Consider the following 27,184-nt stretch of genomic DNA (forward strand, 5'->3'; position numbering starts at 1 on the left):
ATCGATTTCGAAAAAGCATTCGATTCAATTCGATGGGACAGCCTTTGGGAGATCATGCGCCGTATGGGATTCGGAGAAGTCTTTTTGGGATGGGTACAATTACTCTATACTAACATCCAGGCGGAAGTAAAAGTAAATGGATGGTCCTCTCGATCCTTCCCTTTGGGCCGAGGTACGCGGCAAGGATGCCCGCTTTCCCCCCTTTTGTTTGCCCTTGCAATCGAACCACTTGCTATTTGGCTTCGCCAAAATACTGCCTGGACGGGGTTTAGATGGCCAGAGGGCTATGATGACCGTACATCTCTCTACGCAGACGATCTCCTTATATACCTGGGAGACCCGCCTCGATCCAGCCCCATCGTAACACAGCTGCTCGTCTGCTTTGGTAAATTTTGCGGACTCAGAATCAACTGGGATAAATCAGTTTTCTTCCCTGTAAAGGGCGGAGAGCAGGCCATCGCCCAGGAGTGCCCGTACCGTGTTGAACGACAAGGCTTTCGATACCTGGGAATCTGGATATCCGGGGACTTGACAAGTTATGTAGAACACAATCTCCAACCGATCACAGACCGGTTCATTATCGATATCCAACACTGGAAACTTCTCCCCCTGACCCTTATGGGTAGAGAGGCACTCTTTAAAATGATGACCCTTCCCAGATTCCTTTACATCCTTCAGAATGCCCCACACAGAATCCCAGATTCAGAGTTTCAACTAGTAGAGACGCTTCTTAGGGACCTTATATGGAGGGGAGGTCAACCACGAATAGCGTTAACCACTCTCCAGAGATCGATCTGGGAGGGGGGTGTGGGAGTCCCCCGTCTCCAAACTTACTACTGGGCATCACAACTGGCTGTGGTTAATGATCTTCATCACGGAAATCGAGACCCACCTCTCATACGCGATGGGATAGCTACTATACAAAATGCAGACCCGCTGACCATCCTCTATCAATCCCTTCCGAGAACCCCCCCACCCACAACTACAACACACCTCACTATGGTCTGGAGACAAGCACACCGGTTCATTGGGTGGGACAATAAAGTTACCATCGCACAACCTCTCTGGCAGAATAATAACCTAGCTGCATCCCGTGAACTTGAGCCATGACCCAACTGGGTGAAAGCAGGGGTCACGAGAGTGGGGGATATGCTCACAGATGGGAAACTGACCTCATTTGAAGATTTGCAGTCGCATTTCCAGATCCCAAATACGGAACGGTATCATTACATACAACTAGCCCTCGCTTTAAGAACCCACTTAACAGCAGACACAAGGGTACCGGACTACACCCCCATAGAGCGCAACATCCTACCAGCGTATATTCCCACCAAATGCACTTCCATCTTATACAATGCCATATCCTCCTTTGCCACCCCCGAACTGAACGCGCTCAAGGCGAAATGGGAAGCGGATGTGGGGGAAATAGATCCGGAGGACTGGATACAAGTCCTCATGCATCCTCGAGAAATTGCTATCTCCTCTAGGCTCCGACTGGTGCAGTTGAAAATACTGCACCGGGTATATTACCCTAGGACGCGACTATACGGCTGGAAAAGGGCCTCAAACCCAAATTGTCTCTGATGCGGATAGGAAGAAGGAACCTTCTTTCACATCTTGTGGGCATGTCCCCGGATACAAACCTTTTGGAATGCATGCTATGGGGAACTCTCCAGGGTCCTGGCCCGGACCATACCACTGGACCCAAAGGCCCTACACCTGGGAGTACCTAATGAAATCGAGGCTAACAAGTGGGAGAGATTGCTCCTACATACGGCAACAGGGCTGATCAAGCGTAATATAGTGTAGAAACGGGGAGCCCCTGACTCCCCGACAATGGATCAATGGAAACTGGATATGGACGTGTGCGCCATGATGGAGCATAGGATCTATTCTGCAAGGGGCTGTCCCAACAAAGCCTCGAAAATTTGGGATAGATGGGAAGAAGAAGCGATCTAAAACTCCCTCCTGCATGCTGGGGAGCGTGCAATGGGTACTATGTACTACACGCCAATATATGTACTAAGGAAGACTCTTGACCACAGCTGATATGTGTACTGCCTCTGTTGATTGAGACTGACCATGATAGTCCTGATGTTGATTTGTTTTTGTTCTTTGTGATTGTTGTAATACAATAATAATAATAATAAAATACTTTATTAAAAAAAAAACTCCTGGCATAAAGATCACTAGTTCACTCTCGTCTGAGGTGCAGGTTAACTCCATTTGCATTTTCAAATGCCCAATAAATAAATTGCTGTTTTTTTTTTCCAAGATGAAAAAACTGAAGAAAATCCTGCCTTTTATTCCTGAGAACTTCTGCGCCCCTATCATAGCTGCTTCCACTCACAGGAATTTGGATTACTGCAATGTAACCCTTCTAGCTCAGCCGAACTATCTGATTAGTCTGCCGCAGGTACTGCAAAACTCAGCAGTGTCTTCTTGGCCAAGGGCATTCCTTATGGCGAACATGTTTCTGCAGCCGGCAGGACCTTCACTGGATGCTGAGGCAGCACGTAATAAATTCAAGTCTCTCTGCCTGATTCACCAAGCCTACCACAGAAGGAGTTGCTTAACCTTGGAGGAGAAATGTCTGCCCCATCTACCCAAATGTCTCCTGCGATCTACATCTTCCTTTGTGATAGCAGTGGCACCCTACCAACTGGATACCAACTGGAACACTGCGACGGCCGGGCTTTCTCTGTGGCAGGTTCAAAATTATGGAACTCTCTTCCTTTAACTTTATGCAGCTTGCTTGACGTTGAGCGTTTCAAAGCCACTCTTAAAACATACCTGTTCGCCTAGACCGCTCTAATCTTTTGCTGTCACTTCTCATGTTAGCACCTTGATGCCTTTGGTGAACAGCTGCGCTGTACAAATGAATTTGGTTTGATGTGATATTGTATGCATTAGAATTTGTTTATACACGAGATGTGGAAAACATTAGCAAGAGATTAAAGTACAACTGTTTTCCAGAAGAAACAGCAACCTCAACACTAGAGGAGATCATTGAGGTTTTTAATAGAGTACTGGAAATGTTACCAATTACTAATCTAGGGAGAGGCACACAAAAAGCAATGCTGTGTAGGGTTTGCACAACGTGCCAAAGAGTAGGAACAGGCCAAACTGCATTATGGAACCATGAAAAAAGACCAGCAAGTCATGAACTATAAAGGACACAAGTACTAGTAGGCAAACTCATTCCAAAAAAACAAAGCGAGCTGTGGTAACAAAGATTAAAAGAAAAAGTTTAAAAGTACACAATACACACTACACCATGATATAAAATCCACTGATTTCATCATAAAATGTAAATGTATTCACTGTTTTGCAGCTGGAAATCCAGAATACAGCCATACACCATAAAAATACCCTTGTACCCACCTATTTAAAAATAAGAGATAGAAACACCAAAATATTTTTTAAGAAACCAACATCCCAAGACTAGTGAACGGGTATACCCCCGTTACCAATCGGGAGACCAAAAAGTAAAAAAAAATCCAAGTTCAAGAAACATTACTTTAAAAAGAAAAACTCTGAACTCCAAAAGTGCAATCCAATGCATTAGTCCATGTCCCACAAATTGCCTCTTGCCAGTAACAGTAAACATGCAACATATTTTTTAAAAGACTTACCGTAACTGCAACACTCTCTAATTGCAACGAAAGCCACGTCAAATTGCAGTGAAAGCAGAATCTGTAGGAAGATAAAAGATACTAACACGATCACTAAGATGCAAAGGAAAATGTGATTTATGAAAATGTTCCTAAAAAACAAATAAAGCATACACATTCAAAATCTGCATTAAATTACCTGACGTAGTCACCAGACAAGGAATTGTGGTGAAATCCGGAACATAATAAGAAAAGTAAAAGGAGATTGGAAGCATCTTCCTCATAGACACTGTAAAATTGTTAAACGTATTATTAATCCAAAATTAACTAAATCATTTTAAGTTAAAAAAAAGTCTTAACATTGAAAAAATAAGTTAAAATGGCAAGAAATAACCTATTTTGTTATGCTAACCCTTAGAGTTTAACTGTGTAATATTTATTGTAAACGTGTACAAGGTCAAGAAAAGCATGTGTCAAGTGGAAAATGTTAAGGTTGCTTCCCTGCAAATATTCAATCTTATAATAATAATTAAGTTAGCTTATCAGCAAGTAAAGGAAATTAAGGAGCCGGTTGAGCAAAATATTAGGGGACAAAAAGTAAGATCGTGGTAAGTGAATTTGGACCAAAAAGTGTCCGTTTGTTACTTATCTATCTTATTACAGTCAACGTTTGGACTCCATTCCTTAGAAAACTGGACACAGTCTGAAGCAAATCTTGACTGGTGAACCCGGGGTGGGCGGAGTGTTGGAATCTAGGTTTTGGAGTATTTGACTCCTGGACTCTGAGGGTAACACAATTTGCTGTGAAATTGGTATTAGGTCAAAAGACCTTTTTTTAAAAAGTGAAAACTTAAAAAAACGATTTAGAAAGACCGCACTGTGACTGCATTTTTTAGCAAATGGTGCAAGAGAGGTTGGGGGTTCGGGCCATTGGGGGGAAAGTGTTACGACATCACTTACCTGGGGTAGGGGGCGCACCTATGGGTCCCGGCGCGCCCCATCCTGGTGCTGCTATCCCCGATACCGGCTGGGGGGACCGCGGTCTTCTGCGGCACTCGGCGCTTCCGGGGTTTCTGTGTCTCGGGATTCGCGCATGCGCGGAAGGCCGCGTTTTGTTCTTCGCGCATGCGCAGTCCACGAGACGCTTGGGAAGCCACAAGCTTGCTTCCCAAGCCTCGTTCTGGGCACGGCAGCACTCGGGGACAGCACGGCTTGCGTTCCAAGCCTCCCGGGTGCTGCCAGCCCTATTTAAGGGTTGGAATCTTGAGACTCACCGCGTCTCAACACGGTTTGTTTCCGGATCGTGTTTTTCGCTCCTGCAGCCTCCCGCTGCATCCATTTTCTCCTTGTTGGATTCCTGTTCCTCCTGTTCCCATCTGTTTCCTTGGTTTTGGTCCTCCCTTCCCTTGGTTCCCTCAGGCTGCCTAGCTCTTTTCCTTCCCTCTCAGCCTTGCTTCTCTTCAGCCTTGCCTGCTGCCTACCCTGAGCCTTGCAGCTGCAGCCTCGGACTACTCTCCTCTGATCAGCCAACTTGCCTGCTGCCTACCCTGAGCCTTGCAGCTACAGCCTCGGACTACTCTCCTCTGACCAGCCAACTTGCCTGCTGCCTTCCTTGTGCCTTGCAGTCACTGCTTTGGACTATCTATTCAGCTCAACTATTGGTCCCCAGCCGTTTCTTCTTCTTCTTTTGTGGACATTAGCCTTAAATCTTCAGCCTACTTTTGGGGACCCCTTAGAAGTAGGATCCAGCATACAGTCCGCAAGCACCGGCCCTCCCGACTGCCCCGGCGCCACGTGAATCAGGGAGGTGCACACTTGTGGCGTTGGGAGCTGGTCCACCCCTAGCCCTGTTGACACCAGGGAAAGGGCTGCACCGGTTTCTCGCGTTACACCTTCTGCAGTCATCTGTCGGACAGCCTGGCGACCTCACCACGATCAACTACCGGAAGTTCAGGTACTCAGCGCCCTAGAGACGCCATCTTTAACAGATTGAGACGCCTACCTTCCGACTCCGAGATGGATGAGGCTCAAGAACTCCGGGAGGAGATGCGAGTTCTTCGGGCCGAAATGACAGCACTCCGTCAAGAGAACATTGGTCTAAGACAGATGGTGTCACAATCCTCTGGGGCAGCACCTCAGGGAGAAGGAGCTATGTCCCAGACCACGCCCATCAAGTTTGACGGAGATTCAAGACGTGTGGCAGAGTTTTGCAACCACTGCAGAATACATTTCCTCTTCAGAGCCTCCTATTTCAATTCTGACAAAGCCAAGATAGGATATATTCTGGGAAATTTGACTGGGAATGCCCTGGCGTGGGCCGCCCCATTGGTGTCTGCCAATAGCCCCATACTCAATGACTTCGCAGCTTTTGAAAAAGCATTTTTGGAGGTTTTTCACTCACCAAATCTGGCCTCCACAGCCCGGAACCAGTTGATGGATCTGAAACAAGGTTCTATGGATATAATAGCCTACATTTGTCGTTTTCGTCAATTGGCAACTGACTCCCAGTGGCCTGAGATAACCCACAAGACTTTGTTCCGAAGAGGATTGAGAGAGGAGTATAAGGGCGAATTACTGCATATTCCAGAGCCAGACACCCTACAGCAATTAATTGAACAGGTTTTGCGTATAGATCACAGATTGGCAGAACGGAGGGGTGAGAGACGACGAGCTGAACGGATGTTCACAAGACCACCCAACGCTCAGGCCGGAAATTCCGGGTCTTCGGACCCCGGTCCAGAACCCATGCAGTTGGGAGCCGTTAGGGGTCCGCTCTCTGAAGCAGAACGAAAACGCAGAAGAAGTTTAAGACTTTGTTTTTACTGTGGGGCTGCTGGGCATTACTTGGGTACCTGTCCTCTACGCCCACAAAGGAAGTCGGAAAACTAGAAGGCCTGTCGTCAGTAGGAAGGGCAACGAAAGGTCCAGACTCGTACTTAGTCCTTTCCAATTCCAATTCTTTGTTCCAGCCCATGCAACCGGCTGTTCTACTGGTTGTGAAGATCAAGACAAAGAGGCAGAGGTTCTAGGCTTATTGGATTGTGGGGCCTCCGGAAATTACATAGATGAGACATTTGCAGTCTGTCATGGAATACCTCTGTTCCCCGGAGAAGTGTCCTGCCCGTCGAGGTTATCGATTAGACCCCTTTATCTTCAGGCCCAATTTGTCAACAAACCATATGCCTACATATTCAGATTAAAGAACATGGGGAAAGAATCGCCTTGGATGTCATCAGATCACCCTCCTATCCTGTGGTCTTAGGTTTGCCCTGGCTTCTTCACCATAATCCAACCATCGATTGGGGAGCTCGCACTCTGGATTTCTCCTCTGCTCATTGTCTCCAAGATTGTTGTTTGCCCGGCGTGTCAAGAAAGGAGATCTCCTCCATACCCCTCACGAGGGGTACTGGTCCTCCTGGGTTTTGTTCCCTGTCGTCTATCACAGAGGAATACGCCGAATTTCAAACCGTGTTTTCTGAACCTGAAGACATACCACTGCCTCCTCATCAAATTTTTGACTGTTCTATAGAACTGGTACCTGGTTCTGTGATACCTCATGGGAAGGTATATGCCTTGTCCCTTACTGAGAAGACGGTCCTTCAAGAATACTTGTCAGACTGCATCAGGAAGGGATACATTGCTCCCTCAAAGTCACCAGCTGGTTTCCCGCTATTTTTTGTGAAAAAAAAGGAAGGAACCCTACGACCCTGTATCGACTATCGTCAGTTAAATGATATCACACGAAAAGATAGATATCCATTTCCTTTCATTCGGAGCATCATGGAATCCCTTCGAGCTGCCCAGGTTTTCACCAAGTTGGATCTGCGGGGCGCTTATCATTTAATTCGAATTAAAGAAGGAGACGAATGGAAGACGGCTTTTAAGACCCCTTTCGGGCATTACGAATACCGGGTCATGCCATTCGGGTTATGTAATGGCCCGGCTGTTTTTCAGCGTTTCATGGACAACATCTTTGGCGACTTAATCGGGATATCAGTTTGGGTGTACCTTGATGATATTCTCATTTTCTCTGTCTCCCTGAAGCAACATGTGGAACATGTCCGAGAGGTGATTCGACGTTTGTCCCAGAACCAACTGTACGTTAAGGCTGAGAAGTGTTCTTTTCATCAGAAGAGAATGGAATTTCTGGGTTACGTGATCAGTGGCACAGGAATCTTCATGGATCCAGCCAAGGTACAAGCCATTCAGGACTGGACTCAACCTTCCGATCTGAAGTCCCTTCAACGATTCTTGGGATTTGCCAACTTTTATCAGCAATTTATACCCCACTTTTCTCAACTCACGGTTCCCTTGACTCAATTAACCAGCAGTAAAGCGCCCTTTCTTTGGAATTCACTGGCCACCAAGGCTTTTAACATCTTGAAACAAGCCTTTAGCACTGCTCTCATTTTGCGTCATCCAAATGATGAAATGCCGTACATTGTGGAGGCCGACGCCTCCGATTTTGCTGTTGGTGCTGTCCTCTTGCAGAAGGAACCTGAACACCCTGTGGCATATTTTTGGAACACCCTGTGGCATATTTTTCTCGCAAGCTCACTCCTAGCGAACGAAATTACGCAGTGATCGAAAAGGAATTGTTGGCCATAAAGGCTGCATTTGAAGAGTGGATGCATCATCTCCTTGGGGGCCGACATTCTGTGGAAGTACGTACTGATCACCGAAATCTACAGTATTTGAAGTCTCTTCAGTGCCAAACCTCTCGTCAAGCCCGATGGGCCTTCTTTTTCTCTCACTATGACTTCCATATTACATACATCCCCAGTGCTCAGAACTTAAAGGCCGATGCCTTGTCTTGATCCTTGGATATAGACGCGAGAAGTCAGTACAGGGATGAGCCACTAATATCCCCACGGCATTTTCTGTTCACACTTTCACCTTATCTTCAGAAGATTCTACAGGACACAAGTTCTGATCCTGCTCGGGAAGGCCTCCAGAGGCATTCGCAGGTTACTGAAGATAACGGGCTGCTTTTCTTCCAGAACAGGCTATATATCCCCACAACCTCACTTCGGACTCTTGTGCTTCATGGGTTTCACGACTCCCGAGTGGGTGGCCATCGTGGAGTGAGAGCAACTCGAGAATTGATATCTAGACAATTCTGGTGGCCTGGCTGGGCCGATGATGTTGACCGTTATGTTAAGAGCTGTCCTGTGTGTGCTCAGGTGAAGACTCCTAGGAAGAGGCCCCTGGGATTGCTTCATCCCACTGAGATTCCTCCTTACCCATGGCACACCATTGCGGTTGATTTCATCGTGGAACTCCCTCCATCAGAAGGATATACCTGTATAATGGTCGTAGTGGACTGTTTTTCTAAGGCGGCCCATTTTGTTCCATTTTTCAAGATACCCACTGCTTCGCAGATGGCGTTGGCATTTCTTCAGGAGATATATAGGCTACACGGATTACCGGAAAAGATCATATCCGACCGAGGGTCTCGGCATTCATCGCACACTCAGTTCTGGTTATCATCCTCGGCCAGACAGAAAGGACTAACCAGACTCTGGAACAGTACCTTCACTGTTTTACCAATGCCACTCAATCTAACTGGAAGTCGCATCTGGTTTTTGCTGAAGTCTCCTACAACAACACGGTTCATTCTGCTACTGGCCTGAGTCCGTTTTTCGTTTGTCTGGTTTGCATCCTAGACTGGTGCCCTTTTGTCCCGTACTTTCTAGTGCGGTTCCCTCTGCTGATCAGCTCGTCACTTCCATCCAGGATCAACACTCCTTGGCACGCAGTACCTTAGCGGAGGCACAGGCACAGATGAAGCGACAGGCTGATAAGGAGAGGACCCCGGAACCCGCTTTCCAGGTAGGGGATTTGGTTTGGTTATCCTCCAAGAATCTTCCCATACGTAATTTGCCCACCAAATTGGCTCCCCGATATTTTGGCCCATTCTGGATTACTAGGCGCCTGTCTGCTGTAGCATTTCGTTTGCAGTTGCCTCAGACATGGCGGGTGCATCCAGTTTTCCATCTTTCCCTTTTGAAGCCATACGTGGTTGACACTTTTGGCCGGTCTTCCCCTCGTCCCGCACCTGTTGATGTCCGGGGGTCCCCTGAATTTGAGGTATAGGAGATTTGCGATTCACGCTTATGGCGAGGGGTTCTCCAGTACTTGGTGGACTGGAAAGGCTACCCCGCCTGTGATCGTACTTGGGAACCACGTAGTTATGTGCATGCTCCCCGCCTGGTCCGTGAATTCTATCGCTGCTTTCCTTGGAAACCTGGGGCTCCTGGCCTTTCTGGGAGGGGGCAAAGTGTTACCACATCACTTACCTGGGGTAGGGGGCGCACCTATGGGTCCCGGCGCGCCCCATCCTGGCGCTGCTATCCCCAATACCGGCTGGGGGGACCGCGGTCTTCTGCTGCACTCTGCGCTTCCGGGGTTTCTGTGTCTCGGGATTCGCGCATGCGCGGAAGGCCGCGTTTTGTTCTTCGCGCATGCGCAGTCCACGAGACGCTTGGGAAGCCACAAGCTTGCTTCCCAAGCCTCGTTCTGGGCACGGCAGCACTCGGGGACAGCACGGCTTGCGTTCCAAGCCTCCCGGGTGCTGCCAGCCCTATTTAAGGGTTGGAATCTTGAGACTCACCGCGTCTCAATGCGGTTTGTTTCCGGATCGTGTTTTTCGCTCCTGCAGCCTCCCGCTGCGTCCATTTTCTCCTTGTTGGATTCCTGTTCCTCCTGTTTCCTTGTTTTTGGTCCTCCCTTCCTTGGTTCCCTCAGGCTGCCTAGCTCTTCTCCTTCCCTCTCAGCCTTGCTTCTCTTCAGCCTTGCCTGCTGCCTACCCTGAGCCTAGCAGCTACAGCCTCGGACTACTCTCCTCTGATCAGCCAACTTGCCTGCTGCCTACCCTGAGCCTTGCAGCTACAGCCTCGGTCTACTCTCCTCTGACCAGCCAACTTGCCTGCTGCCTTCCTTGTGCCTTGCAGTCACTGCTTTGGACTATCTATTCAGCTCAACTATTGGTCCCCAGCCGTTTCCTGGAACCTTGCTACTTCTTTTGTGGACATTAGCCTTAAATCTTCAGCCTTCTTTTGGGGACCCCTTAGAAGTAGGTTCCAGCATACAGTCCGCAAGCACCGGCCCTCCAGACTGCCCCGGCGCCACAAGAATCAGGGAGGTGCACACTTGTGGCGTTGGGAGCTGGTCCACCCCTAGCCCTGTTGACACCAGGGAAAGGGCTGCACCGGTTTCTCGCGTTACACCTTCTGCAGTCATCTGTCGGACAGCCTGGCGACCTCACCACGATCAACTACCGGAAGTTCAGGTACTCAGCGCCCTAGAGACGCCATCTTTAACACAAAGAAATGTGCTTTTCTCAATTGTTGTAGGCCATCTAAAATTGGCAGAAAAAAAACACAAGGTACACTTGTCTGGGGCTTTATTTTATTTATTGTGCATTTATTAGGGGCTTATACAATAAGTAAATTGTGTTTCAAAGGGTCCACAGGGCCACTGGGAGGGAACATGGGTTTGAAAATGTAATACATTGGAGGATGAAGATGGACCTAATAGGCCTTGTGAGCATTCAGAGTGTGCAAGTACAGAGAGAGTACAGGGGAAGAGGGAGTTGGGGGGGGTAAGTGTTGGAGTTCCTGTGCTCGTCCGTGAGCAGCATATGTACATGCGCAGTGTAGGAAGTGCTAGGGAGCGTTCAGCTGAAATAAGTAGAAGACAAGTGCATGCCTACACTGGTTGCTGAGGCAAGTGCTGTGGGCGGGCGGGCACAGGTCAGGGCCCCGAAGGACACATAAGGTCACCAATCTCAGCAACTATGGGATTAGCAGAGGAGGGAAGAAGGGAAGGAGGAGGTGAAAAGGAAAAGTCTTAAGGAGGTTCCGGAATTTGAGGAGATCCGGTTTAAAATGAAGAGGGGGGGGGCTATTCCATAAGAGGAAGCTAGCTGAGGAAAGAGATCGGCCACTGGCCCTCTGTTTAGTGAAACGCTTGACACAGAGAGTTGGTACCAGAGGAATGTAGAGGTCTAAAGGGAGAGTATTTAGTAAAAGCAAGTTGCAGATAGCATGGTCCCCGGCCCCAGACAGCCTTATGGATGATGCAGCAGGATTCAGATTTGATCCTTGCAGCAACCGGGAGCAAGTGAAGAGTTTTTAGGGCAGGAGAGATGTGGTGCCTGGGCGTGAGGCCAAGGATAAGTCTTGCTGCCCAATTCTGGACTAGTTGGAGGGGCTGTAGGGAGGTAGAGGGTAGATTCAAGAGCAGGCTATTGCAGTAGTCTAGCCTAGAGAGAACCATGGCTCTGGTAACATTGAGCTTCTGAGGGAAAGTGAGAAAAGGGAGAATTCCTTTGAGAAGGAATAATTGAAAGTGGGACTTCTTGGCAATGTCCTGAATGTGAGGGAGGAAGGAGCGAGAGGAGTCGAAGATGACTTCAAGATTTGTGGCTTCAGATGAAGGAGGAGGGGGAGAGCCCATAGAGGAAGGCCAGAGTGAGGGGAAGAAAGAGGGAGCAAACGTCCCAATAGGAAGGATTTCTGTCTTGCTGGCATTGTGGCAGAGATAGTTGGAAATTCACCAGGACTGGATGGCAGATAGGCAGTCCGGGATGAAGGAAGAAGTAAGAGGGTCAGTGGGAAGTTTGAAAAAGAGTTGTGCGTCAACTGCATAGCACTGGAAGTTAGGGGTGAAGGTGTACATGAGGAGTGCCAGTGGAGCAAGATCATTGTTAGAGAGGTTGGAGCCTTGGGGGACACCACAGGCAGAGGAAGAGGTAGGGGAGGAGAAGGTGCCCAGAATAACCTGGGATGGATGCTCACTTAGGAAGGTCAGCCAGTCCAGTACCCGCTCCGAGATACCCAGGGTATCATGGAGCCGTTTTATGATGATGGAGCAGTTGACTGTGTCAAAGGCAGAGGAGAGATCAAGTAGAATGAGGAAAGCTGGGGAGTTAGAATTCAGAACTGTGAGCAGTTCTTCCTTCACGGGTGTTCAGAAGTGCAGTTTCCATGCCTCTGGATACTCGGAATTTAGATTGATGGTCGTGGAGACCGCCAACAAGTTCAGTGTGTGAAGGAAGTTGGGGGAAGGCCAACTTCTCCAGGAGTTTCCAGAGGAAGGGGGGTGATAGAAATAGGACGGTAGATGGCTGGTTATCTCGGCTCTGCTGCAGGTTTTTCCAAGAGGGGGCGCACAAGGGAGTGCTTTAGGGAGGAGGGGGAAGATCCAGTGGCAAAAGAGTGGTTGCAGAAATCAGCAAGTGCCGGGGCAAGAGAGCCAATGTTGTCCTTAATGGTTCTGGAGGAGCAAGGGGAAACCTGTTTGGAGGAGACCTTCATGGAGCAGACAACTCCGGTGGCCTCATCAGGTGTGACAGGGGAAGGAGGAGAGAGAGAGGAAGAAGTAGGGTGGGAGGCCATAGGAGGCAAGGGAGGGAGGAGGGGGTGGGGAGGTGTAGAGGGACACAAGGGTGCTCAGGATGTCCTGGGTTTTAGTAGTAAAGGGTGTGGCCAACGAGTTGCAGAGGGTTTGGGAGGGGTGAGGATGAGACTGTGGAAAGGTTGGCTGGTTCCCTGCAGGTACAGCTGTGTTGTTGGATGCACCAGAGACCCGTGCCTGGATGTGGACCCTTTTCTTGTTGCGGATGGTAAGTCTGTGTTGTCTTTGGAGCCGGCGACGGGCCAGTTTGTCAACGGGTGAGCCAGAAGTCTGCCACTTTACGTTGCGCAGCTCTGCACTTGTGTTTCAGGGCTACAAGTTCAGAGTCGTACCAGGTGTTACGCGTAGAGGCAGGTTTCACGCGGATGCTCATGACTGGGGCAACAATGTCCAGAGCGTTAGTAATGGCCAGATGGAGGTTGCTGAGAGCAGAGCCAGAGGTAGAGTTTGTGGTGGCGGACAGGGGGAGATGAAGGTAGATGCAGAGGCCGCAACTGACACTCGTTTCATCAGACGGATGTTCGTGAATAAGGTTGGCAGGGCTGGATGAGGAGAGGTCAGAGGGCTGACAGTACCCAGGTGAGAGGCGAGGAGAGAGTGGTCTGACCAGGAGAGAGGGGTGATCAGTGGGGAGGAAAGTGAAAGATCGGTATTACCCAAATTGTTCGTTTACAATTGTTCGAATGAACAATTGACCGAATTTAAAGGGTCACAATTGACCTTTTCACAATTGACTGTATATATATATATATATATATATATATATATATATATATATATATATATATATATATATAGTCAGTTGTGAAAAGGTCAATTGTAATTCGAACAGTAGTAAAACAAACAATTCGTATACAACCAAAAGATCGGAGTGGATGAGAGCGTCAAAGAGTGTCCAGCCAAGTGGGTTGGACCAGAAGGGAGAATGGAGAGGGAGAGTGAGGTGCAGAGGTCATGGAAGAAAGTGGATGTCGTGATAGGAATCCAGATGGATGTTGAAGTCACCCAAGACTTCAAGGAAGGGGCCCACTCAGGGAAAATCAAGAGTTAGTGAGGGCAACCAGGGTCGCAGAGCATAGTTGAAGGAAAGAGGAGTGGCTGCACAGCACAGTCCAAACCGAAACTCGCCAGGCGGCATAGTAGTTACAAGTGGGACATAAAGGACACAAAATGCAATGCAAAAAGGGGTACAAGATGTTAAACACGTACACCCACCTAGATTCAAAAGAGGGCACAAAATGCAGTGAGGAAGAGGGTAGATTAGGTGAGTCAAGAAGGCAAAGTGAGAAAGGCACAGATAGGGTTCAGAATTGTCAGCGGAAGAGGCAGTGGTAACGTTCAGCCATCACTCACTGGTTTACCTGCAGAGAGCGTGGAGGTGAAGAGGGCCAGGTTTGTGTGGGAGCTGGCTACATCATGATTCGTAGAGGGGGGGAGGTGGGAGCCCTCCTCGACCCAGACAGGGCCTAGATGTGGGCCTTTGCGGTAGTTGGCTAAATCCTGCTGGTTCCCAGATAGGCCTGAGAAGAGCACCCCTGTCCAATGAATGTGCAGGAGGCGGGAGCTGGAAGCCACTGAGGTGCCTACCAATTATATGCTGCAGGTGGCGGCCATCTTGAAAAGTGCTGTGAGGAGCCCCAGGCACATGTGATAAAGTAATGCCGACTTTTTATCTGTGTCTGTCAGCCTGCTACATTCGCTGCATTAGCCCCCAGGAGTGTGGCCAGGCAATTGACGGGTCAGCTGCAAGTGTACCAGCACATTTTTTGCAAATAATATTTTCTTTGTTAAAATTGCCCATACCGCTTGCATGTGGTCGTAGATGCCCCAAAAAATGGTGCAGTGCTTCTACCGTGATGTTTGTGCCCTCCGGACGTCCTGCAAGGAAAGGAGTCCTCTCCTTCCTTCACAAGATTTACTACAGCCTGTATGTCCTAAATGCAGTCACATTTTTAAGAGGACAGTCAAAGGGTAAAGAGCTATTGCAGTTGGCCCTTAGTCAGGTTGACTGTTTGTGACCCAGGATAATGTGCACTCTCTGTTGTACCTATCTTGGATGTGTAGGTGTCAGGGTTCTATGGGGAATGCGTTTCTTCTGAATTGGTCAGGAAAGTTCATTTGAGAATTTAGACTTGGCATTACAGATTATCTTTTATCTTCATCTGCTATTAACAGTTTCGCATTTGTTTTATTGGGCTGTTTCTGGCATAATAATTGAATTCTCACAGACACGATTTGTTGGCTATGGCGACCGATTTGAACAGTCTCTGGGGTATTTATTTTTGACTGAAGGAGGCAATTACGTTTTTGACAGCATGCACCATCGATTTACTGCTGATATAGATCCTTAAGTACAATGGGACTATAATTTGGTTTTGTATTTGAGCCTATGGCCTTGTGCAAACTTGACCTTGTGCCCCTGTTTTTTTGATTGCGGTCACAATTGCTTCAAGATTGAGTTGCAAGCCTTATCCTTTACCGGTTTATGCGCTGATACAATAATTTTGAGGATCTCTCATCCGTTACCATTTCCTTCCCTTTCCTCCCTAAAGTTTTATTGAATTTGCATTTTAACCAGAAAATTCTCCTACTAATGCAGTTGTCCAGCAGAATGAGTTCCTAATAACCTGGCTATTTCTACGACTTTCAATTTGTATTTAGCTCTGCAGCGGTCAGATCATTTATTATTGATGGTGGGGTTTCGCTTGGGCGTAGGGGGGGGCTAAATCTAGTTTCTGATGTTCGTTAATCTGCTTAGAAACACATGCTGTGCATATAGTCCGACATCCATGGTAACCGCAGAGTATTGCCTCTAGTCTTCCAAGAATCAAAAGGGGACGTCGACATGGGCGTGCCTGTAACACTATCCCTAAAGTGACGTATAGTGTACCCAAAATCCTTCATGCGTCGAGGTCCCTCAGATTGTTTTTTTCCGCCCAGCCATCTGGTCACCCTAATGCAAAGCTCTTAATAAAACATTGTGTTATTGTTATATTTCTCGACCTTCGATTGTTTATTCTCATTGTCACTCCCTTTGATGGCTGATTCCTGTGCTACCGCCGAAGACTGCTGATGACGGAATTTCAACGGCTGCTGTTTCTGTCGGCGCCTGCTGTTTCTGTCGGCGCTGCCGACCATGTGGTTGGCCCTCCTGGCTGGCCTTTACAGTAGGGAGAGTGGCGTTGGGGTGCTCATATTCTTTTCAAGAATGCCTTTCCTTTTCCCCTCTCTTTGTTCCCTTGGGTTTGTAGTTGCTATCACTATCCTGCACTACAGACAGGACTCCATTTAGGTTTTGTCCTTCCTGTAAGTCAAAATACTTATGGAAAGACGAGCACCGTCGGTGCAATAATTGTCTTCCCCTCGACCACAACGATGCGTCCTGTGCTGCCTGTAAACTCATACGGCCTAAGACTATTAAGGAGCGCCGTCTAAAGCGGGGGGGGGGGCGACCTACGGTATGTCGCAGGCCGAAGGTAATTCCACAGCTGCCGAGTGTGACAAAGGAATTAGCGATGACCAAGGCTCCACTTTGGAAGCCATTGACCTTACTGCAGAGAGTTCTCGATCCACAGCATCCATCCCTGGCCCTGATAGGCATGGCGTGAGTCCTGCTATGGAGACTATACATCCCGGCGACAGGGACGCACCCTATTCCCACACTAGGTACACAACCCACGGTTCTGCTTCGGCGGTCCAGGCAAAGCGCTCCAAACAGGCATGTCTGATACTTTGGCGGTGCCTGCTGATCCTTATGGGTGTCCTCTCATTTGGTCGGAAAAAAAAGATCGAATGACCATTTGGTCGAAACCAAATGGTCGAAAAAAAATGGTCGAATTTTTTTTATTTATTTATATATATTTTTTTGTTTGGCTAAAAAAAAATTAATATATAAAAAGGGGGGTTGGGGGAGAACCCCCCCCAAAAAAAATGTAAAACAAAAAAATTTGTCCATTTGGATTTCGACCATTTGGTGTCGACCAAATGGTCATTCGACCATTTGGTTGTCGACCAAATGACTGGTAACCATCCTTATGATCGGCAGCCCTCCCCGCAACCGTTTCAGCATCATGTGTCCGGGCAATCAAAAAAAAGGGTGCTAGCACCAAATCACACGCAGCCGTCGAGACGCTTCAGAAGAAGGCTCCGACACCGCTTAAGGCCCCAGTGTCACCGAAATCCACTGCGCAGCCACCGGCTCAACCGTCACACCTCCCTGAAATCCTGAGCATCAGGGATAGTATTGCGAGGATTGCTTCGGCGGTTAAACAAAAGGAACAGTTGAAACAGAAAGAACGGTCTAAAAAAACGTCTAGAGACATGTCACAATGCCCTGAGCCTCGAAAAGAGTACTCTGAGAGTCCTTCGTCTTTGTCCAAGACTTTAGAAGGAAAATTTTGACGTTCTGAAGCGGAAAATTGTCAAGAAGATCCCTTTCCTCCCCTGGACTCCTCTGGTTCATCTTCATGGACCAGGGAGAAGTTTGAGGGGTGCATGAACAGACTGGAGAAGTTTGTTGAATTTTCAGAGAGGTTTGCTCCCAAGTGGCCTCGTGAGAAGCTTCCTTTTATATCTATGGCTAAGTTTCAGAGGACCGAGTATCCTCATCAACAGAATGTTTTTGACCTGATTGATGAGGTGCATATCAATACCTACATACAGGATGATGATCCCTTTGGGGACCCTATTGATGATCCTGCTGATCCCATGGATAAATGGGAAGACAGCCATCCGGTTGATAATCAACCTTGGGCGTCCCCTACTCCTACCTGGGACGCTCCGTGTATGGATTGCCCTCCTACCACTCGAGTCCGTCAGGCCTCACCTGTGGATGATCAGATGGCATTTAACGCCATCTTAAAGAAGGCGGTTGAACATTTTCAAATCGCCACACAGGAGGCTGTGCAGGATTCGGATTTTGTAGAGAACATACTGAAGGAAAAGCCTCCTGCCAGTCAGGCCATTCCCTTACTGAACTCTATCAAGAGACGTCTGGCGCTTTCATTGTTAACACCAGCCCAGACCAGGGCGGTTAATTCCAGGGTAGATAAGTTGTTTCGCCCTTCTCCTACCGATCCCCTTTACATTAAAGGACATGCCATTCCAGATATCCTGGCAGTTAGGATTATGAGAAAGAGGGCAGGTGTCCCCCTGTCTACAGGTAAGGCACATCCTGATAAAGAAGGCAAAAAGTTGTATGGCCTGTGAAAAAGGGTTACGACTGCTGCTGCATTCTCCACCCAAATAGCCAATAACGCCACTCTGTTGGCTAGCTACCCAGATATACAGTGGAACCTGCTGCAAGAGGGCCTTCAAGAGGTCCCCGAACCAATGCGGGCTAAACTGCTCGCAATTGTATCGCAGGGCGAGCAAATCAACCACAACATTCTTAAGAACACTTTGGACGCTGCTGAAAGAGCGGGAAGGACCTTGGCCCAGGGTACACTACTAAAACGGCATGCCTGATTGAGGAACTCTGGGTTTAAGCCTGAAACCTAAGCAGCCTTAATAAACAAGCCGGGTGAGGAAACCAACTTGTTCGGCAAGGCCGTGGACGAAGCGCTTGAGACAGCTAAGAAGGAACATGAGACTCTCAAGACCATAAACCAGATTACCAAAAGGCCTTCACAATAGAGAGGGGGTGGCTCTCGTTGTTCCTTTCGCGGGCAATCTCGCTCCCCTCAAAGACAGTATAATTCAGGAAACAACTGGTCTTCAGGACAAGGATCCACCACCACCACGTATCCACCTAGAGGACAACGCAGTGGAAATGGTAGATGCTGGAATTCCGCCAGAAATGACCCTCAGATTCGGGTCCACTCCCATGCCTCCCAAATCGGGGGACATTTAACATCATTCCTTCATGCATGGGAAGGGATAGCAGACCAGTGGGTGCTCAAGACCGTCGCCCACTGGTACTGCATAGAATTTTGCTGATCACCTCAATTCAGAACGCCAAATTCAAGATGCCCGACGCCGGATCACCCATGCATCCTGCTGCAGGAGGTGGAGATCCTGCAGGAGAATTGCGCCATAGAAGTCGTCCCTCTTCTACAGGGTAACAAGGGTATTTATTCAGTGTACCTCCTTGTACACTGGATAAATAAAAGGATCTCATCATGCTCCTTGTGCTTGTCTTGCTCCCAGCAAACACATTTGTCAAACCTCAAAAATTTCCTATGGTCACATTGCAGGAGGTAATCCCTCTGCTGAAACAGTGGGATTACATGGCAACACTGGATATGAAAGATGCATACTTTCATATTTCAATGTTGCCGGCACACAGAAAATACCCAAGGTTCATGATAGAGGACAAGCACTATTAGTTGAAAGTACTCCCCTTCGGCATTGCCTCAGCACCAAGGGTGTTTACGAAGGTAATGGCAGTGGCAACAGGGCACCTGTGCAGAGAATCCGTTCTGGTTTACCCTTACCTCGACGACTGGGTCATAACAGAGGATTCTTATGGAACATGCCTGTTGAACACTCAAAAGACGATAGACCTCTTATTCAGCCTGGGATTCTCCATCAACGAGAAGAAGTCCAGCCTAGACCCCAGTCAAGTCAAACAGTTCCTAGGCCTTCTCTTCCCCTCCAATGAGAGGGTTCAAAACATGCTGTTTCAGATCCCTCAATATGTAGCTGGTCGAGAGGTGAAGGTACGCAAAGCCATGCGACTGTTAGGAATGATGGCGTTGTGCATTTACTTAGTTCCTCACGCGCGTCTGTGCATGCCTCCTATGCAAAAGTGGCTCAACAGCCAGTGGTGTCAGGCCAGTGGACAATGGGAAGATCTGGTGGTTGTCTCACCAGCCCTCGTTCTTTCTCTGCAGTGCTGGTCGAGGGAAAACCTCTTGAAGGGAAAGACCTTCACCACCTCTGCAGCAGAAGCCACTTTCATGACAGACGCATCTCTCACGGGGTGGGGGGCTCACCTCCTTCAGCAAACGACTTGTGGTCCCCAGAAGAAGCATCCAACCACATAAATCTGTTGGAGCTGTTAGCCGTATTCAAAGCACTAAAAGCCTTTCAGACACAGTTACAGGGGAGGACAGTCCTGATTCTCACAGACAGCACCACACGGCCATGTACTACTTGAACAAGCAAGGGGGAACACACTCTCCAGGGCTATCCAAGCTGCCCAAAACATTTGGAAATGGGCTCTCAAACACAGGATGTTCCTGTTATCTCAACATGTTCCAGGGGATCTCAATCTTCTAGAGGACGTGCTCAGCAGAGACTACCCACTGCCTGTAGAGTACGAATGGCGACTACACAAAGACATCGTCGTCAACGTTTTCGCACAATGGGGTTTCCCAGAGATCGACTTGTTTGCAACTCTGGAGAACGCTCAATGCCAATATTGCGCCTCCAGGTACCCCCAGAATCGATCCAAGGGGAACGGTCTCTGGATAACATGGTACGCTTTTCCCCTGACTCCCCTACTCAACAAGATCATGCACAAGATGCACCAGAAACCAGTCACTATGAATTTGGTGGCCTACCCATATCCCTATCTCCTCCAATGAAACTTCCTTGACCGTACAACATGTTATCTCAGGACAAGGGAGAGACTCTTCACCCATGCCTGCAAACCCTGAACTTAGCAGTGGGCTCCTGAGGTCAAAGAGTTCGGCACCTACAACTTCCTCAGAGATGCATGGACATACAAAGGGAGGCGAGAAAACCTAACACGTGATACTGCTACTCCAGTAAATGGAAGCGCGTTGTTTTCTGGTGCAATTCCAAGGGCTTCAATCCTATTGAGTGCTCTCCTACTCGCATTGTATTGTACCCGACTCACCTACTAGGCCTGGTTTTTAATTTCCTGAAGGTTCACTTAGATGCTCTCTCAGCCTACACTACATACAGAAAGTGTTGTGGTGGAAAGTACCAGTTATTAAGGCTTTCATGGAAGGGGTTAAAAGGATTCATCCCCCCATTTCTAACCTGGCTCCCAGATGGGACCTAAATGTGGTATTAACTAGACTTATGGGGCCTCCTTTTGAGCCTATGAACAAGGCAAGTCTCAAATATCTTACCTATAAGACAGTCTTCCTAGTGGCTATCACTTCTATAAGGAGAGTTGGTGAACTACAGGCCCTTTCCGTTCTCAACCCTTTCGTTACAGTTCACAGAGATGAGGTGGTTCTGCGCACTCGCCCTCGATTTGCGACCCAAATTCATTTCCAAGTTCCATGTGAACCAATCAATAGAACTGGGCGCTGGGGCTTCCATTGCAAATGTTCCACTAGAGTCCATTTGCAAAGTGGCAACCTGGATTTCTGTACACACCTTTACGAACCACTATTGCCTAGACACTCATTTTAGGTCTGATTCTCAGGTGGGACAAGCAGTTTAAAGACATCTTTTCACTACTGTTCCTTCTCACAACCCGCCTCCAACTCTCGTGCTCACTAGTCTATGCATGACATGTGATTCTAGGCAGATTAACAAGCATCAGAAGACATGCATTACTCACTGTAATAGCATTTCTGATGATTGTATCTGCTTAGATTCACATGCGCCCACCCTTCCTCCCAGCTCGGGTGGAAGGAACATGGACGTCTTACTACTTTCTCTCTTTTATGTACTCACTCACGAGAGTCATTAGGCTCCCTCACGGCAGCAAAAATACAATCAGAGGGACCTCGGCGCATGAGGGATTTTGGGTACACTACACGTTACGTTAGGGATAGTGATATAGGCACGCCCATGTCAATGTCCCCTTTCGAGTCTCGAAAGGCAAGATGCAATAGTCCATGGTTACCACTCGATGTCAGACTATATGCACAGCATGTGAATATAAGCAGATAAAATCATCAAAAATGCTATTACGGTGAGTAATGCAGGTCATATCTAGGTGGATTATATCCTGTATGTCTTTGATCTACTTTTACAAGTTATTTTGGTTCCTGAGAGACTGCTGGCGCATTGCGCCAAGTACATAGCAGCGTTTGTAGCTTTTTTGACGCTTTTTTGATATATCAGAGATATGTGAGGCAAGTCTTTTGGAATCATTACTAGCTGTACATCTCCAGGCAGGATGCTTCTTGTGGCCAGAAGTTTCTAAATGACAGTCTATCCTTTGGTCAATTTATTAGAAACTACACTACTATGAAGGATAATGAAGAACAATAAAAGAACGTAAATGACAAATTGAACAAACAGAGAAGCGATTTTTTGCAATGACGTAATTGAAAGGTTACTAGGGTTCTGAGAACTTCCATCAAAATCAAGAAGATTGTCCAGAAGCACTGGAAAATCATGAACAGTAGGAAAATGTTCACATTCAAGAGGAGAATGAAGGCATCATGAAGTAGACATATACAACTGAATTCATGATTTGGGCTATACACGTTTATTTAACAAAAGCAGGTTGAAAAAAGGCCTACCTTGCCCTATGCTAAGGTGGTATTTCTCTACCTAAATAAACAAAGGATAGACTGCGTAAGGAAGTCCAAAGTAAAAATCGGTCTGTATCCAAAACCTAAGCTTGCATTCACCGCTATTTGTATAAAATGTGTAGGGATGTCAGAGTCAAAACAAGAAGTGTTCAAATAGAAATTCACTGCTTATTCCAGCTCATAGTTTGGAAAGGGATTTCCCTTCCTGAAGATTCCAGATCATTCACAATGCAAACGGGGTTTCCTTCCAAGCTTGAAGATAGTTTGTTATGAAAAGGTGTTCCCTTCCCCAAGCTTTGAAGTCTTTCAGCTTTACCAAAATGCAGTTCTTTGTAACACTTTCCAGCTGTTCTGGTTTGATTACCTTTCACCAATTTTACAAAGTACAGTTCCTTAACTTGAGTTCACACCAAATTTCCTTTTTATTCTATTACAAGCTTCTTTGCAGGTATTTTAAGTGGCTTTCACACAAGTAGGTGCCCTCGGTCTAGGCGCTGTTGTCGTACAACCCTGTCCTCCCATTACAGGTCACACAATCGACACAACTGTCTTGCCTCTTCTTCCTTGTATATACACGTTGCCACTGTTTCAGCTCTACAGTAGAACTTGGTTTATTCCCATTTCACAACCTCATGATGCTTTACCATCGCTTATATTGCCACTATTCACTTGTTGCACTTTCATATCTTTATATGACTTGCGAATGGTTGCTCCCTCAATGTATACAGTTCCTTTATAGCTCAGAAGTTCACAGAACTGCTTTTTTTTAGATCAGTGTTCAACAGAAATTGCTTTCATTCAATTGGGTATTCAAACAGTGCTTATTTTCTTGCTGTCTTTCTCTTACTCTTGGCAAGGCTTACAACTTCCTCTTGGCACTTGACAAAGTTTGCTTAAACTAACATGTTCATGTAATTCACTGTGGTGTGTCGCTAGGCTCCAGATTAGTCTTTCTTTCATCTCTTTTACAGTTCGGTATTCAGAAATTCTGTCACTCAGTTTTCTTAGCAGTTTCACGCCATCATGATTATCCAAAGTATTCAGTAGTTCAAACTGGACCGGCATGCATATTGCCCAACCGGTCAATCGCGAGCGACCCGACCTGCAGCAACCACGCGGCCTACACCTCAGTGTCCCGGTGTCACTCAGGCTTCTCTGACTCACCGGGTATGCTGTCTTCAGGTGCTCTTCTCCAGGACAGCAGGCTCGCTGTGGCTGTCGCATCTCCCTGCTCAGCGTGCCTCTCCACCAGGGTCTCCACTGCCTCTGCTGTACTGAGAGCGAGTCTCTCTGACTCATTTGGTACGCAGACCGGCTCTGCTACCACAGATCTCTCAAATGCTCCCGCCACGATCAGCTTCCGTTGCTACAACTCTGCAGCTTGTCAGTGTCTCTGGCTTCACCTCCAGCTTCTCTAGCAAGCGCTCCACTGATGATTTGCAGCCTCACCTCAGTGGGCCATTTATACCACCCCTCCCTCCCCCCGGCTTCATGTGCAGGCAATGTTCCTTCATTACATAGAGATCTCGGTACTCAGCATCCCTCTTCATCGTCCCAGTACCAGAGTGGTGTTTCTTAGGGAAAGATTTTCAAGACAACCATGGAAGAGATTGACAACAGCCTATAAAGGATTGGGGGACATTAGACTCATGGTGAAAGGGAAATGGGGGATACCATGTCTGACCCAAGGGTGCCTCGTCTCCACTCCTCAAGTCTCCTCCACCCAGGTAGTCCTCCCTCGCATATCCACCCCCAGGGTCAGGATCCAAAAGCGACAGCCTTTGCCTGCCACCTGGAGTCAGTATATATTGGGGAGAGAAGTGAGGGCGCCCTCAGATTCCTCACAGGAAGCAAATAAAGATAGATGGTTGTTGCAACACATCTTCAACAGATGCACAATGCTTTACATTTGCAATATGGAGATCTGGGGTTACCACTATTGACTAGTTCATTATCCATGTGGCACCTTCAGCAAGTGTCCTTTTAGCGCACACTTAGGAAGTGGAGATCAGATTAAGTACCAACTGAAAATAGAGAAGCTTCACAAACAGCAACATGATGTTTTCTGTCCTGCAGTGCCCATGTGAAAAGATGACTCTTGACAAGATAATCTCCTGGGCACAGACAAGGGTATAAGAACACAATAGATGGATCAAGAAAAGACGCTTAGAATGCAACTGCTATGTGAATAGTAGCAGTTGCCACTGGTTACATCATGAAACATCATGACCTCACCCTGGAGAAAGACCGAGCCTGGGAAGACTACCGAGTGCTGGAGAATTACTTGCATGGCCTGCAAGAGACTGGAGCATGTACGGCACGTTGGCCATCCCCAGGTATCTCATTCCAACCCAACACTGAAATGCGATGTAACTTGGAAAACAAGAAAGCGCATCAAACAGAGCTATGTGAAGAATTAACCTGTGTTTCCTTGGCAACCATTGATCAATTATAGGTGTAGGTGTCTCTTTTCATATCTGCAGGGTCCATTTACAGTGAAGAACCAATTTATGTGGAGAACAGGGGGACCAGCGGTCTGTCCAAGATGAAATAGCATGCTATGAAAGAAGCAGGCCCTTTGGACATGTTGGGGTATAACCCGTGTCTGTGCCGTAAGAACTCTCCTGTGTCATCCAATTCCTTGTCACTGTCACCCCTGAATTCCTTCCTACTCACAGACACATCAGGTACTTGTCTGGTTACAATGCCATTGTTAGGTGAATTGCAACCTGCGAAATGGGGTGAATTTTCAATGGTCTCGATAATCTGCTTGTATAGTTTTCCCAGTGAGGTGGTTAGACTCAGGCATACCCTCTGCTTCCTTATTCAGCCATGAAATCTCATCGCCCGAACTGCATACTCCTAACTAAACGCCTTTGTCAAATCTAACAACCTCCTTGACCCCGCCCAATCAGGCTTCAGACCACGACATGGAACCGAAACCACTCTGGCCTCAATCTTGGGCGATCTGAAGATCACTGCAGACTCTGCAGGATGCGGTGCACTAATTCTCCCGACCTGTCTGCGACCTTCGACACCATTAACCATTGTTAATTCAATCCTCCTTGACCACCTCCACTCCCTAGGAATTCGTGGAACCAAGCCTTCGATTTGGAGAAAGATTTTAAATACTTTCACTGCGGCTGAACGAAACGAACAACCGGATTTGCACAGTACCTTTAAATGGAGAAGAAGCTGTAGCTGAGGCGGACATTCCTGGTAGTTCCTGCAGGCTCACGGTTCTTGAAGCAACTGTCGGACTGACATGAAGTAGGAAGAATGGAGGATCCTGCACTACCCAGGTAAGAAACCAGCAGCAGAGAAAAACAATGAATAAAAGATGCGCTCCTTAAAACCCAAGCAGAGTCCGACCTTCCTGGCTATCCGGCCCACTGTAGCTCTGTACAGCGAATTCGACCAGAGGCGGGAGTCCTGGCTTGCAGTTTGGGTGAACTGTTTGGTCCCACCAGCTCAGGGGAAGAATATTCCTGGAGGATCTTCTCTGTTGTTGGAGTTCGAGGATTCAGACTTGCAGCAGGGCTTCACCGGGTGGTTCAGTCGTGTTAGGGGTCCTCTTCCGTCAGCTCCTCATCTGTTCTTTCGTTCCAGTGGCGACTCTGCCTTTCCAGACCCAGATACCTGCTTTTTATGCAGTTTTCCCCCCATTCACACAGCCTGGCTGTCAATCACACAGCAGGGTGGCTGTCCCGCCGGGACAGTCCCCAGAGCCAATCATGGCAGGGTGCGACATGGGTCTCCAAGGAGACCCTGTGCAGGGTGTCCTAAACCCCTCCCTCACATCCTGTCCCCCCCAGACATACAGGCGCCTAAGCTGGGCTTCTGCATAGAAGCCCACGAAAAGACGCTGAACAAAGGAACCAAACCTGGTTTAGCGCGCAGAGAAAAACACGAGAAAGACATTTTCAAAAAGAAATGGCAATTAAACCCAGCCGGAACAGTATTAAAAACAATATGTCAAGCGGGTTTAAGTTCGAGGCTACCAAGATAGCCTAAAACAATACCAAGGTTATTTAAGATAACCGCAGTAGGAAAAATAGGGTAGTTACCACTGCCACCAGCCAAGTCTTGATGAAAAGGGAGTGAAACAAGGCTCCAAGAGACACAGACAAAAAGGGATAAGTATTAAACCTTTCCAGTACTCCGTGGAAGATGGTGTGTACTGGGTCTGTGGTTTTAAAAGACTAATAAAGTCAATGGCAACTTTACATGTTCTGGGAGACAGTAGTCAGTCCCAGAAAATTGAGTCTGAGTTGGGAAGTATAAAAGACAACCCTGTGTCACTGCACTGAAGGTGCTGTTTAACACATAACAAAAAGATGATGCCTGTGGAGTAGGTGAGGCTCCACAGTCTATGAACCCAAAAATGTTAAACACACAGCAAAACACATATAAGAGTGGGGGAAAAGGGCTCACACTCTTACCAGGTGAAAAAGTAAATCCTAGAAATCCAGCAAAGCTGCTGAGGGACTCATTAGGTAAGGGAAATTAGCCATTCTTGAGAATTCTCCCTAACGCCGCTCTCAAATGGATCGCCTCCTTCCTCAACAACAGGAAACAAATAACCCACCTCTCCCTTTTTGTCTTGGCTGCTCACCCAGTTAATAATGCAGTACTGCAAGGCATTGTCTATAAGCTCTCCTATTCAACCTCTATATGTCTACCCTCCATGGAATCATCGGCCTGCACAATATCCTGTGCTACACCTACGCTGACGATACCCAA

General features: G+C 47.6%; 1 protein-coding gene across 2 annotated transcripts in view; it reads right to left on the reverse strand.

Moving 5' to 3' along the window:
• Nucleotides 1-27,184, reverse strand: part of LOC138583265 (uncharacterized) — a 560,015-nt gene that overhangs the window by 122,889 nt on the left and 409,942 nt on the right. For both annotated transcript variants that reach the window (XM_069655347.1, XM_069655346.1), the window contains exon 2: nt 3,636-3,696. In XM_069655347.1, coding sequence (XP_069511448.1) covers nt 3,636-3,696 — 61 coding nt within the window. The remainder of the gene's footprint in view (nt 1-3,635; nt 3,697-27,184) is intronic.

Source organism: Ambystoma mexicanum, chromosome 3q (genome assembly GCF_040938575.1).
Source record: "Ambystoma mexicanum isolate Mex_15411 chromosome 3q, UKY_AmexF1_1, whole genome shotgun sequence".
In the NCBI taxonomy this organism is placed as follows: domain Eukaryota; kingdom Metazoa; phylum Chordata; class Amphibia; order Caudata; family Ambystomatidae; genus Ambystoma; species Ambystoma mexicanum.